The 14,433-nt window shown below is 42.3% G+C and overlaps 1 protein-coding gene across 5 annotated transcripts in view; it reads left to right on the top strand.

The window, feature by feature from the left end:
- grik2 (glutamate receptor, ionotropic, kainate 2) overlaps window positions 1-14,433 on the top strand; it is a 309,207-nt gene that overhangs the window by 108,300 nt on the left and 186,474 nt on the right. For all 5 annotated transcript variants that reach the window (XR_011644593.1, XM_034101861.2, XM_034101862.1 and 2 more), the window contains 2 exons: window positions 741-998; window positions 12,818-12,999. Coding sequence is in view for 4 of the 5 variants with exons in the window: in XM_034101861.2 (XP_033957752.1) it covers window positions 741-998; window positions 12,818-12,999 (440 nt within the window). In the remaining variant the exon portion in view is untranslated. The remainder of the gene's footprint in view (window positions 1-740; window positions 999-12,817; window positions 13,000-14,433) is intronic.

Consider the following 14,433-nt stretch of genomic DNA (forward strand, 5'->3'; position numbering starts at 1 on the left):
CCGGTTGCCACTGAAGATGTGAATCTTTCATTCGGCTCACACATTTAGAGTTCAATTCTTGATTTGACTGTAGTCTTTCAAAAAGAATGATCGAACAGGAGGAAATAATGCACTTTTCATGAGGGAATAATCCATATTTAGTGTAGTCATGACACAGGTAACGTTAACATGTGTTGTTGTTGTTTCAGTAATTCAATTACCGGTGGGTTTTGACCAACGCGACACACACTCAATGCATTTACTGCCAAACATAGTCAGGGAGTCAGCTGCACCCTGCTGAGCTGCTTTCTGCTGACGGCTCGCTTGTCCCCTGCAGCTTTGACTTTTTGACGAGTGAGCAGGTCAGGCCTCATTTTGTGTCGCGTACAGTATATGCACTAAGCTGGACTGGCTTCAGTTAAATTAGGATGAGAGATAGACAAAGCAAAAACTGAACCAAAATACTTCAGAAATGAGGGTCCCCAATCCATGGCCGTCATGATTTGTAGTAGTGTACATTGATTGTTGATTTGGATCCGTACATGAGATTTGTTGACAATAAGAACAACCTAACCTAACATACCTACAGACTTTAAATAAAGCTTTTAACATACAGTGCATCCATATGGACATCATCCTGCAGCCTTGTTTACATCACACAAAGACTCTGTACGTGGTGATCTTGGCACAGGTCATCACGAACATGCTGCACCACAGCAGGACACAGCTAACAGGTCAAATGTCCCTCCCCCCTTCTCTAGCCTGTGACCAGCTCTCTCTGGGGGTGGCGGCCATCTTCGGGCCCTCTCACAGCTCCTCAGCCAACGCGGTCCAGTCCATTTGCAACGCCCTGGGGGTGCCACACATCCAGACCAAGTGGAAGCACCAAGTGTCGGACAACAGAGATTCGTTCTATGTCAGCCTCTTCCCAGACTTCTCCTCCCTCAGCCGGGCCATCCTGGACCTGGTCCACTTCTTCAAGTGGAAGACGGTCACTGTGGTTTATGATGACAGCACTGGTAAGAGCACATCACTTCCTACTGGTTCATTTCATCTGTTCACTTCTGACTGGTGCAGCAGAGACCAGGATGTTGTTAACTTATTTATTCCAGAACTATTTCATATTGCAAAATGTGGATATTTTTTCTACATTTACTCAAACTTCTACGTCTGTGGACTTCAGTTTGAACACATCAAACTGTATCCTTTTTTTTTTTTTAAACTGTTGATATAATAGTTCAGTACAATTTCTATTTGTTCTTGTAACGACCTGGGCCAAATATTTTCAAGCCAACATTTGTATGTAACTGTAAATAGAGAAAATACAAGTTACAGAATTATAGCAATAAACATATTTTCAGAAACTGAAACTAGATAATGTAGATAACTTTGTGTTTGATACAAATCATTTTACACAAAAGAAACAAAAGAAATCCATCGATGAATATATTATAAACCCATCTCATCTGCTTAGTGAATACTTAATAATCTTGAGTTGTATCCCATATTTGAAAGTATTAGTTGTGTGTGTCCACAACCAATAATGCAACTATTTAAAGGAAAAGAAGAAACCCAGACATCGTGACCGTGATGAAGGTCATGTGAATGACATTTGTCCACATATTGCCTTTTTATGGTGAAATAACTGCAGTATCACATTTGCTGAATTGGAGGGCAATGCACTCATCAGCTGTTAAGACATCTGACTTAAAGTCTTGAATGTCAACATCAGCTAGGTTCATGAGGAAAGTCCAGGACCCCCAAAGGCAGGCTCTCCCTCTGGGAACAGTGCATGTCCAAACTGCTGTGCAAAGCCTGTGCCTATTCACCCGTCCGTCTTGACCAATCGTGTGTGCCTTTCTCTGCCCCGCAGGTCTTGTACGAGCTTTAGGGAGGCATTGATTGTTGCTGACCCCCGCACCTCTGTTAATGAAGTTGTAAAGTGGACATAGCTGGTTCACTATGGGGTTAATAGTGGCTTGATTTTCTGTCTTGGTGATAGGAAATGAGATCCTTGCTCGAGCTGAAAACAGCTTTACCTTCTCATTGTCGCCATTTACACAGATGACCTGATAGCGAGGACAGATAGCATTGATGGCGCAGCGTCTGATCTGAATGGAGTTCTGGAAGGATTCTATTTCCTTTGAATCTGTTCTTCTCTTGTTTCAGCACAAGAGGCCCATTACCTGATGTACTGAGCAAAGTCAATGTAGCAGAACATTTGTATTATCATACCATTCCCATGTGTTCCCCCCTGACCCCCCACCCGTTGTTTAAAATCGTGTCTGCTTTTCGGGGAATGGGATATAAAGGAGGTAGGAAACAACCTCTCTCTTTGTGCCGTTTCTCCACCAAGCGGGAAGCAAACAAGCAAATCAATAACCATAATGGGACTCCTCTAACGGCTCAACTTTATAATGGCAAAACTGAGATGGCAGCAGCATGTGTTATAGCTCTGCCAGCCAGCCATAACACCCATACAACTACCTGCAACACTGCTGCCGCTGATACACAGTTTGATTAGGCCATCAGGGAGAACAGGCCACCATACAATGAACACTGGCTGGGAAACAACTGCTTTTGTATGATGTTCACAGTATGGCGTCCGTCCATAGATACCCCTATCTCTTGGTGACCAAACAATCCAGTGGAGGAACGCAGCTTCTCGAGAGAACGTCGAGACACACCTCTGCCCAATTTGAATAAAACTGAAAAAGTAATAGAAAATATATTTAACCTGATAACTGAATAAATTAAGAAGGACATTCCGGTTAATCCCCGAAATGTGTGGTGGTCAGGATTCTGTGCAGGAAAATGATACAGTCAAACTAAAACAGCTAAAAACATTGAATGCTGTGTTTTCAACGGTGTCAGTGACTGATCCCAGCCACTGGACCCTGCAGTCAACATATTGCACATTCTTGGACAAGATACTTAACCTCCAGTTGCTCCCGAGGGCGTGGCCAATGGTGTATGAATGTTAGATTGAACGCGTGGCGATGTTTTGCAAGAATCAGGTGTGAATGGGTTAATGATGACTTGTTATGAGAACAGACATTGTTTTTCTTGGTTTGGACCCTTAGCGCTTGATCCAGTCTTATACAACTCCTCAACGAGCTATATAAATGCAGTCCATTTAGCTTTCCCTTCATTGGGGATCCAAGAAAAACAAACAATATTTGTTCACATACTTTATATAGAGTGTATGTTTCCCCTCATTAAAGGTTATATTTAAAAGGTCTGGTCTTAAAGATTACCGTTACCATTATAGTTTGACTTAATAGTTTCTGTTATGACGGCTTTGGTTCCTTCTTCTTCTTGTTTGTCTTCAAATACACTACACTTCAATATCTTAAGTTGAAAGACAGAAAGCGAACGTGGTCACATGTTGCTATTTCTAAAGCCTTCCTCGCAGTTTAACTGACCCCATCGGTTTGCTCGTCGATGATTCAAATTCCACCTGAAACTCTTTCTACTTTTCTTGTATTATGCATATGTCTTTTATAACATATAAAACGGTGGAAAGTGTTGAAAAGTAATAAATGAAGGGCCGATACAATTCTCTTTTGGCGCCCATGTGAAATATGTTTGATTGATGTCCACACAAAGGGTTCGTACTTTCCACAATTTTCCAGAAAATATATTTAACACCAGACATTGAGGGGATGCAGTAGTGCATGAATACAAAAGGAAAATCCCTAAAGATTAGATTTGAATATCTTTTAAAGAGATGTTTTTGTCATTTTGCATATTCCCGAGATACTTTGTACATGTTCATATAAGAACATTTGAATACAACTTTGTTTACTTCTTAAGAAATACTAGTCTTTGTATTACTGTATGTGACAAGTAAAGCTTCTACGAGACAACATATAATAATAATAATAATACATTTATTTTGGGGGGCGCCTTTCATAACACCCAAGGACACCTTACAGGGTTACAGATTTACAATTTACATTTACAATTTTACCTTACAAATTAAAACAGTGGATTTATATGACCTGCATTAACAATTACCTTTTACTTTTAATAACTGCCAGGTTATCATTGACTGTGGAGCACACATCGAATAGTGTCACACTAACATTATTTTGGAAAGCAAAAAAAATCCATGTTATATTAATTAATTTACCTCAACAACTAATTTGCATATTCATAGATATTGTGTCATTATCAATTACCATCAAATGTATCTTGGGTTCTATGGTTAGATCCTGGTAATGGTCAATATGTTATTCTTCTGTCCACCAACATCTATGCAAGTTATGAACATTTATTTTCTCTATTCTATGAAACACACTGAAGTCTAATAAGGGTCGTACGTGTGTGTCAAGGATACAATGGATGGAAGGCAGTTGGCCCCAAACACAGTGTAAACACGTATAAATAAAAAAGGGCGAGCTTTAATCAAAAGCTGGACTAAACAGGTAAACACCACACTGAGGGAGCAGGCAAGTTAATACAAAACAAAGGAACAGCAGCAACAACTGAACAAGATGAAATTGGGCAGCAAATAAGCCGAGACAGAGAAGGAAACATTGACGGCAGAACCACAACAGGGACCGGTGCAGGAAACATTGCCAACAACGTGCCAGAGAGCACAGTGAGACATTATGTCAGACACACACACAGCTGGAGAGGGCGGGAGAAACACAGGGCCAGCAGCGTGATGACACACAGGAGAGAATCAGGGCGGGGCAGACGATCACAGACAGGCGGGAAAACACAAACAGGAAGTGAAACCAGATCTAATTGAGTCATCTGCAATATTCATTTTAACAGAATTGGGAATTGTTGAAATCAAAGAGTTGCAACATTTGAAAATACTGAAGTTCATCGATGGTTATTTGTAAGTTACTAAAATGATGGTGGAATGTAAGTAGCCGGCATTTACTCAAGTGCAAGTCAAATGTTGAACACCTTTACTCTACTTGGACATTACAAGCATAAAGGTGAACGACAGTGGCTACCAGGTTCTGCAAAGACGAGAAAGGCCCGCTCCAGAGCCAATGAAGTTTGTCTGTTCTGAGCTACTGTAGAAACATGGTGGTGCACCATGACAGACTCTGTTCAACATCACCAGCTCCATATGTAGATGGGGTAATTTGAAGCTGCTAAAAACTATTCTGATCATCAGGATATCATAAACTACTGAAAACAAAGTTATGAATATTCAATTCCACTAGGAAACAAGACAACTACTTTCCATACTTTTTCTTTTTTATATTTGAAAACATTTTCAGGTTTCAATTTCTGAATTATTTACCTGTCCTGAAAATATATACTTACATAATTCAGATTCCATATCCTATCTCTTTCTGGATGGGCTGGTTGAAATAAGGATGACTGCATCAAGTCATTCCAGTGGTCGTATAAGAGAGGCAGGTCAATGATTTAGAGCCCTGTCTGACAGGAGGAGATGGCATTCAGAGGGGGGGCATGTCTGATCGGTGTACATCCTGGTGGGGTGTTAAGGACAATGAAGGCAGTAACAGTTAGTCAGAACAGCAGTGGCAAAGTGTCAGCGGTTACAAGGGGGGGAGCTCTGTTTCAACCCACAAGGTCAACATCTAGTAAACAGGTCGTCTGAACACAGCTCAAAGGAACAAGGCAGTCGAAACAGCATTGATGTTAAAATCAGAAAGAGTAACATGTGTAGGTACAGTATGATGTCACAATGTGTGTTTCCTAAGAAGAAAGATCTGTGGATTGGGCAGGCGTTCTGAATGTATCAGGACAAATGACTAAAGATTTCCATGGACACTTTTTTAATCAAACCATTATAGAATGAAGTGGATCCAATTTGCGACTGCGAACCATCATTTTACGTTATCGTGAATTGAGCGAGGCCTTTTTGTGGGGGGTTTGCAATTTAAAAGGAATCGCAAGATAAAATATGTTGAATAAAATATCGGATCACTGTTTGAGAATAACGTGTACTTACAGTGTTAAAGAGAGTATACTTATATATATGTAGTACTACTGAGAGCCCTGTCAGAGTACTTCACAGTGAGTCCCAGGACCCCTCCAGTAATCTATTTCAATTGAATGTGTGTGTGTGTGTGTGTGTGTGTGTGTGTGTGTGTGTGTGTGTGTGTGTGGTGGTGTGGTGTGTGTGTGTGTGTGTGTGTGTGTGTGTGTGTGTGTGTGTGTGTGTGTGTGTGTGTGTGTGTGTGTGTGTGTGTGTGTGTGTGTGTGTGTGTGTGTGTGTGTGTGTGTGTGTGTGTGTGTGTGTGTGTCCACGCCAGCAGTCCCAGTCCCATCACACGCTCCACTAGCACTCAGCCGCCTGTTTAGAGAAGGGCTCACTGACTCTTCACAATTCACCATGCTAATCCCACTGTTGCTGTGCTGGAATAATAATGGCAGCTGCCGTTTTCTCTGCTCTCCTTCCATATTATAGTCTTATGTGTCGGTCTTAGAGAGAGTCCAACATTGGATGCTGTTGTCAAATAAGCCTTTGTTTCTACTGTGTTATAATCAGAAATGTATTTGCTCACAAATTCAGTCACAAATGAAAAGGGCATTAGGCAAATCTAAAAAGTACCTTGAAGAGCGTCAGACATGAACATGAATAATTTAGTCACAATGAGCAAGCTAATTTCATAAGATGTCCAAATGAAACCCACTGCAGGTAATATTAGCACCCGGGGCCTACATGTGACAATTGAAGAAAAAATAAGATTTAAATTGTATTTGAATCTTTGTTAATGAGAAAAGAATGATTTTCGCCCAGCATTATTTTTAGAGTCTTCTAGAAATGCCTCTTCTATATGCATTCCGTCAGATTTTATTTTGTCCAATTTGACCTCAGTGTTTAAGTCAGCAGTCAGCAGTAACAACAGTAGTAATTCATATTAGTACCACATCGCCTCAAGACCGTAATAAAAATGTGCTTGATAAAACACAGAAACTATAGCATTTATCCAGGAATGTCCCATTGAGATGAGATACCAGATATCTTCTTCCAGGGAGTCCTGACCAACACGGCACATAAGCTACACTGGCAATGAAATTCTTCTGACCTGAATGAAAAGTGCAGGACACTCATGAAACCCTTTAAATTATTTTACGATGTTAGCCTCCTTAAAATCTGATTATATCAAAGTAGAGAGTTCGATGTAAAATATTATCCTGATATGTCTTCAGTTTTCTTCAGCTGCCTATTTGGAGATGAGGGTGACACTAATGAAAACAACATCTGCATCACACACACACACACATACACGCGCGCGCACATACGCACGCACGCACACAAGCTACCGTAACATGTACTGTGGCTTTATGAAGTAATGACAGTATTTGTCATCAATAACTTCAGATAATATGCAATAAAACGAAACTGAAGAAAAATATGTCTTTAAATAATACAAACATACAATACAAGCCACATGGCGTGGAACTCCACTTCGTAGTATGTGGATCTGTAAATGCATGTGCTTTACATCAGACCGATGCAGAGCCCTTATGTGTGAGCATTAAGTTGTCCTTTTCACGCCCAGTGCCCGTGTCATGTGGAGCCGTCCACCTGTATCTAAAGTGGATGTGGCAGAATTGTACTGCCATCATTACAAGTGAGATAGAGGAAAACACAGGTGGCAGGAGACAATTTAAAATATAATGGAATATAATGAAGTAAGATCCTCTTTCTGTATCGCTCAACCGACAGTACGCTCTCAGAGCTGCTCGCTGACTGCACTCATTCCTATAGCAGCACATTGTGTCTGTCACTCAGAGGATTCCCCCACATGTCACATTGAGTCTGAGAGTGCTATTTGACTGGAAACAGGGAAATGACTTGAACGCCCTTTTGCTGTCCCTGCTCAAAGCCTCTGGAGCAGTGACCGCCTGCGAACCTGTCTCGTAAATTATTTTATTAATTAAAACGTATCCAAATGATGATATTTAATATAATTAAAGGCTCATGTGGACATGCATTGCACCCTAAGTTTACAGTGCATTTCTCAAATAAAATGCGGAGGAAGAAAGTCCACAGCCCTGGACCACAAACATCTGCTGGCACACTTTTACTTCACGCATTAGCAGGTCCGCTTCCTGAGCCATTTAAATGATAACAATCCATCAGAGAAGGCGCGTGTGCTTATTAAAGGGAATGGTAGATGACCCTCTCATGGGTTTGATTCATTGTATGCCTAAAAAAACAAAAAAAAACCTGTGATTAGTTAAGAAACTGAACATGTATCCACCCGTTTCACGAGATACAGCGCGGTCCGACACGCCCAACTCACTTGCACTACGCACTTCACACCATGTGCAATAGATCAATTAAAATAGGGTCCAAAAGTATTTTCTCACATTCCCAATTAAATTACTTTCAACTCCTTTTGTGCAGAAAACTTTTGTAAAGCCGCTGCAGCATGTGGCGAGGGAGATAAGTGCAGCGGAGAAAAATAGAGTGGTGGCTCCGGTGGTGGACTCTTTTCAGCTCAGATGATTTAGAGCCAGGAGGACTATGGGTAATAACAAAGACAATGTCTACTGTTGTGACCAGCCCAAATGCACACGTTTATTTTTAGCGAGGGAGCAGCGGCATGCGTTCCTGTACCTTTTGACTGCAGGCCTGCTTTCATTTCTCACCAACATGGTACAGGCATTTAATTGAACATAAATCAGCCAGCCGATGAGGAAGGGCTCATATTAACCGTGACCCCGGGAGTCTGCCGCTCAGCGACAAATCAGCCATTACTCCCACCATGCCGCGCTGTGGAGAGGCCTTCTCAGCGAATCACTTTAGTGACTATGCGAGCGATCATGATTGAGCAGCCCAGTGAAAGGAACTCTTCTTCCGTGTTGCCCTGCACTCGGCGGGGAGTTGGCGAGGGAACGCTTGAGGGGCCGTTTCCTTACAAGGATATTTATCACAGGCAGGCCAATCTGTTTTACGCTCAGGAGGCTCCCAGACGGCCTCCTAATAAACGCTTAGAGGGGATGAAATATTCATGTGGAGTAAAATATGGATCCTGGAGCAGTCGCTGCGCATTAGACACCGTCAATACTGATCAGCGCTGACACCCCTTTTCACCCTCTCCAGTATTTTCCCCTCTAGATTTCTCAGCGCCTGTAGCTTTTGGAAAGGAATGAAGGAGGATTCAGCCATGCAGAATGGAAGTGTTGGGAGTGAGAGGGAAAGGCAGAAAGCTCTGACATGTGTTTATGATGAGCAGGTGCAGCAGTCAGATGTGTCGGGCTGATTTTATCAATCTAACTAACTAACCGTAAAGCAGCGATTGCTACTCCAGCAGTGGAAGCTGTTTTTCTCCTGAGACAGCTCACGCAACATCAAGCGCTCATATGAGATTGGACTGAAGTCACGTATAACACACACACATTGCTGTCTGTATACATGCACATTAAGGCCCAACTCAACACCAGGCCCTACACCCTCTCACTCTGTGAGGAAGTGACTGCAGTCGTCTCACTCTCAGCTGAATGGAGCTCCCTTCCTTAAGGTGGAGGGTAGAGTTACCCCTAGATTCCACCGGGTCCGTCTGCGCCGCGTTACGGCCGCATTACGGCCGCATTACGGCCGCATTACGGCCATGTTACGGCCACGTTACGGCCACGTTACGGTTGCGCCGCGGCGTCCGCAAGGCTCGCGGCCACTCTAGTCAATGGGTGCTATTCCACCAGACGCGCCGCGTTACGGTTCAGAAGCGTCTCGCCGCTGGGCTCTGCTCGAAATAGGATTCAAGTTTATTTTTCAACGCGACGCGAGGCGTTGCAGAGGCGGCGGGCAGGAAGTGGACCGGTGACAGCATCCGGCCCATCCCCCAAATAAACTAATTTTGCAGACCCTATCCCTCCGTAGTCTTTCAAGTAGGAGGAGAAATGCCAGCGTTCTCCTCCGGTTTACAGGCACTGTGTACATTATATAGAATTATGATGATGAATGCATTTTTTTACAAACTAAAATACAGCAACACATCTTTGATTCATGTCGTTTATAACTGGAATATTATTATTATTATTATTATTATTAACTTTGTCTGCACAAAGTAGCCTGTCCAGGAAATATGCCCAAATCAACAAAAACTGCGAGCCGGCAGGAAAGACGCTCCGCTTCTGAAACGCGCCCGGTAGGGTATGACGCCAGAGGAGGCCGGACCAAAACCGCGGCGTAGCCGTGACGCGACGCAAACGGACCCGGTGGAATCGAGGGCTTGGTGTGTAAGGGGTCGGTTTGGATTGAGCCTGAGCCCGGTCAACTACAGCTGATTATTCAATATCCCAGCAAGTGGCAGCCATTGTTGAGCTGCTCTACTCTCACTTCTTGGGCATATCAACCATCTTTCAGGCATGGTGGCCAGTGAGTGGAATCATGGGAGGGACTAAATGGATCAGCATGGCTCCATCTGTCCATGTGTCTCTCCATCTGTCATGTACTGTATATCAGATGCCACTCACTGGCTTTTGTTTAAGATTTAAACAGGACTTGTTTTTAGTATTTAGTATTTGCGTAAAGTGGATCAGATCTTTCAAGACTCAAGAGTTGTTGGTGTGGAAGTCTAAACAGAGTTGGAAGTCATTTTGATTTGGATTGACACACCTCTGGCCCTTTGCCCACAGTGAGGGGTCTCTTCATGCAGCACAGAGAGATGGCATGAATGAAAACAAATAAGCTCAATTACTGGTGGAATAAGAGAATTGTGGAATTACAATTACAATTAAATTCACACAAAAATAAAGATGATTACAATTTAATCTGTCCAAAAATACATGAAAATAACACATATGACAACTGAGCCAGAGCAGTCGCTGGGCATTAGACACCGTCAATACTGATCAGCGCTGACGACCCTTTTCACCCTCTCCAGTGTTTCTCGCCTCTAGATTTCTCATTACCGTGGAAAGGTATGAAGGAAGATCCAGCCATGCAGAACGCTCTGACATGTGTCTACGATGAGCAAGTGCTGCAGTCAATCGAGGAAAATTCATATTTCTTTTTTAATTCTCAGCAATAAATATTTCCTGCAAATATCTGTATTCGTACAGATCAAAACTACAGAGCTGAAGAGAACAGATTCTACAGTAATGTATGTGAACAACAATGTGGTCCTTTTTAGGGATCCCAGACAAGAAACATGTATTTTATCATTTAAGTTTGAGGACTTGTTGCACCTTTTGGAACATTGCACAGCTGACTAATTTCCCTTCATGCTAAGCTAGCTTTCTGTTAACACTTATGCTGTCATTAAAACGGAAATAAATGAGCATGCTCCCCAAAATGTTGTACTATTCCTGTCGGAGATTAAATATTAAGATGCAGGTATTGTTCTTCAGACACATTATTTTCATACCAAGGATGCATTTTGCTTTTGTAGTGTGTTAACATTTCGAAAACGTCCTAATGCATTAAATCCACCTGGTTATATATAGGCCATGGTGCATACACGACTGTATGTCTTCAAAAAATATGAGCAGGTAACAAGATGTGTTGAGCTTTGTGGTTGTGAAATGTAAAATGATAAATTGGCTTTTGTTTGTCTTTAACGCCACTGTATATCCACTGGTGGAAATCTCACTGATCAAATTATGCTTAGTCACTCATTACCAACGCACTGCTACACCGCATGAATGTTCACACACAGCTGGTTCCCCACTGGGAGCTCTTTGACACAAGTTCAAACCCTTATAGTCTGCTTTCTTTATATCATACACCGTGTGTGTGTGTGTGTGTGTGTGTGTGTGTGTGTGTGTGTGTGTGTGTGTGTGTGTGTGTGTGTGTGTGTGTGTGTGTGTGTGTGTGTGTGTGTGTGTGTGTGTGTGTGTGTGTGTGTGTGTGTGTGTGTGTGTGTGTGTGTGTGTGTGTGTGTGTGTGTGTGTGTGTGTGTGTGTGTGTGTGTGTGTGTGTGTGTGTGTGTGTGTGTGTGTGTGTGTCCTGTGTGTGTGTGTGTGTGTGTGTGTGTCCAGCTGAGATGTTGTGAACAGCTGAGGAGTCACTTCATCACGCGGTGGTTAAATGGAACACTGCCGGTGTCTCACAGGTCAACACTCTGGGGGGGGGGGGTGATCATCAGTGTTTGATTTTAATGTAAGCACTGACTGGCTGCGGGCTGGTTTCCCACAGTGCATTGCATTCATTTGGAAGAAGGAAGTAAACAAATAATGCCACAGGGCCAACAGCTGGGGACAGTGTGCCGTGGGCAAATGGAGACACACACTGCTGAGCGGCCGACGGGACTTTTTGTAGATTTAGGGACTGATGGCTGGCTAGTATTACAAATAACATCTGGTTTAGTCCGTGTGAATTCACTTAACAGTAGTTTGATTAATTACCTGTGAGCACTTAAGGCTTTGTCATTAGAGTCGGGATGTAATGGCAGTCACTCAGCACATTTGTTTTACAATGAATTACATTTCAGCACTGATGACACGGTCCAGACAGAGCTCTGTGTGTGTGTTCCACTCGTTGTATAGTGGGGTTAGGGCCTGCTGATACTGACGTGAAGCATACTGCTGACATGTATTATGGACAGTATTAGATGGACAAAGAGGATGGGGACAAAGATGGTGAAAGAGGAAATAGAAAGGCATTGAAAGAAAAATGTTGTGTTTACTCTAGAGTAGGGGAGGGAAGGTTAAAGGAAAACGATTTTGAAATCAAATGACGACAGAAAAATACCCCTGCAGCTTTAGCTTCTAATTAAAACAACCGCTGCCAAATGAATCTGTAGCTGTTACCTCAATTACTGTGTAAATGTATGTACATAATTTAAACTGTCCGATCAGGAGAATATTGCCCTCATGGGAGCAGGACTGTACCAGTTTCAGGCAAACTAAAACATCCTTTTTTCCTTTGTTGTTTTCCCGACAGGTCTGATTCGGTTGCAAGAACTCATAAAGGCTCCGTCCCGATACAACATCCGGCTAAAGATCCGCCAGCTGCCCGCAGACTCTAAGGATGCTAAGCCGCTGCTGAAAGAGATGAAGAGGGGGAAGGAGTTCCACATCATCTTCGACTGTGGCCATGAAATGGCTGCTGGGATCCTGAAGCAGGTGTGTGTGTGTGTGTGTGTGTGTGTGTGTGTGTGTGTGTGTGTGTGTGTGTGTGTGTGTGTGTGTGTGTGTGTGTGTGTGTGTGTGTGTGTGTGTGTGTGTGTGTGTGTGTGTGTGTGTGTGTGTGTGTGTGTGTGTGTGTGTGTGTGTGTGTGTGTGTGTGTGTGTGTGTGTGTGTGTGTGTGTGTGTGAGAATAAGTCCTAAAATATGGGTAATCTAAGGCACACTTCACTGTAGCCGACACTGTTTGCACACATTTATTTTCAACACACACACATTTGCAATTGCCTAATCGTGTTGAATACGTTATAATACTGAAGATCAGGCCAAATTGTTTCCTTTTATTAAATATCAGAAACATTTGATAAGATTGAACGCCCTTATACTGCAACTATACATTGCAAATACAGCTAAGCTCATAATCAGTGCCAATACAGTCAATTTCCTTGAATTATTATGTTGAATTTATTACTTTAATATTTCATGTGTGTGTATATACATTTCTTAAAAAAAATACATTTCTCATTCATATTTTTTTAATAATCTTGCTCTACAATGGGACCAAATGTTACATTACCCAATTTACCCCTTAGAGATGAATAAAGTACTTCTGATTTTGATTTATTGATATACTGAAATGGGAGTATATGGTGTGGAGGTTGAGGCGTTTGTATGGTACAAAGGAGCTGATCCAGATTTGCGTCCGATATGACGTAATATCAACAATGTGGGCTGGCTTTACGCCCACGGCCCTATCAGAAACGTTGCTATCAGAAACAATGCCGACGTGTTTTGGACGTAATATGGTCTGTGTTTACATTAGCAAGCATCGCTAACACAGAGCTAACCTGTACTGGAGAGAGTATGTGTAAAAAAGCAGGAAATACAAAGGAACTCACCTTGTGGTAAACCCGAGAGAGAAAAAGTATTTGAGCTCCAAACTGTTTCAGAAATAATCCTTGAAGTGGTTTGGAACATGATATGTCGTTTAATCACGGCAGCCTGTAGCTGTATCTGAGCAGAGCAGACAGCTCGTCACAGACCTCACAGTGCTGCTCAAAAGGGGGCGGGGCCAGCAGAGAATCAGCCATTCTCTAACAGGGCTGAAACAGAGGGATATGAGGAATGTCTAAAATGCATGATCTGTTTGGTATTTTGGGCAAATCACATCATAGACGTGTTTTTTATATATTTGTATATATCTGATACAAATAATATATGCCTAGAAAATAGCATGATAGGAGATCTTTAAAGTACATTCCCTCTCATAATATCACAGGAAGTAAACATAGTTGCTAATAATAGTTTTTAGATCAATTATGTCTAAATGACGACTCAGTCATCTCATTATGCAATCACTGTGTGTCAGGACTTAATGATCTGATTATCATAATGGTCATGTTGTGCTGCTGGTAATTGTGCTCCATCCTCTC

Source organism: Pseudochaenichthys georgianus, chromosome 16 (genome assembly GCF_902827115.2).
Source record: "Pseudochaenichthys georgianus chromosome 16, fPseGeo1.2, whole genome shotgun sequence".
Classification (NCBI taxonomy): Eukaryota; Metazoa; Chordata; class Actinopteri; order Perciformes; family Channichthyidae; genus Pseudochaenichthys; species Pseudochaenichthys georgianus.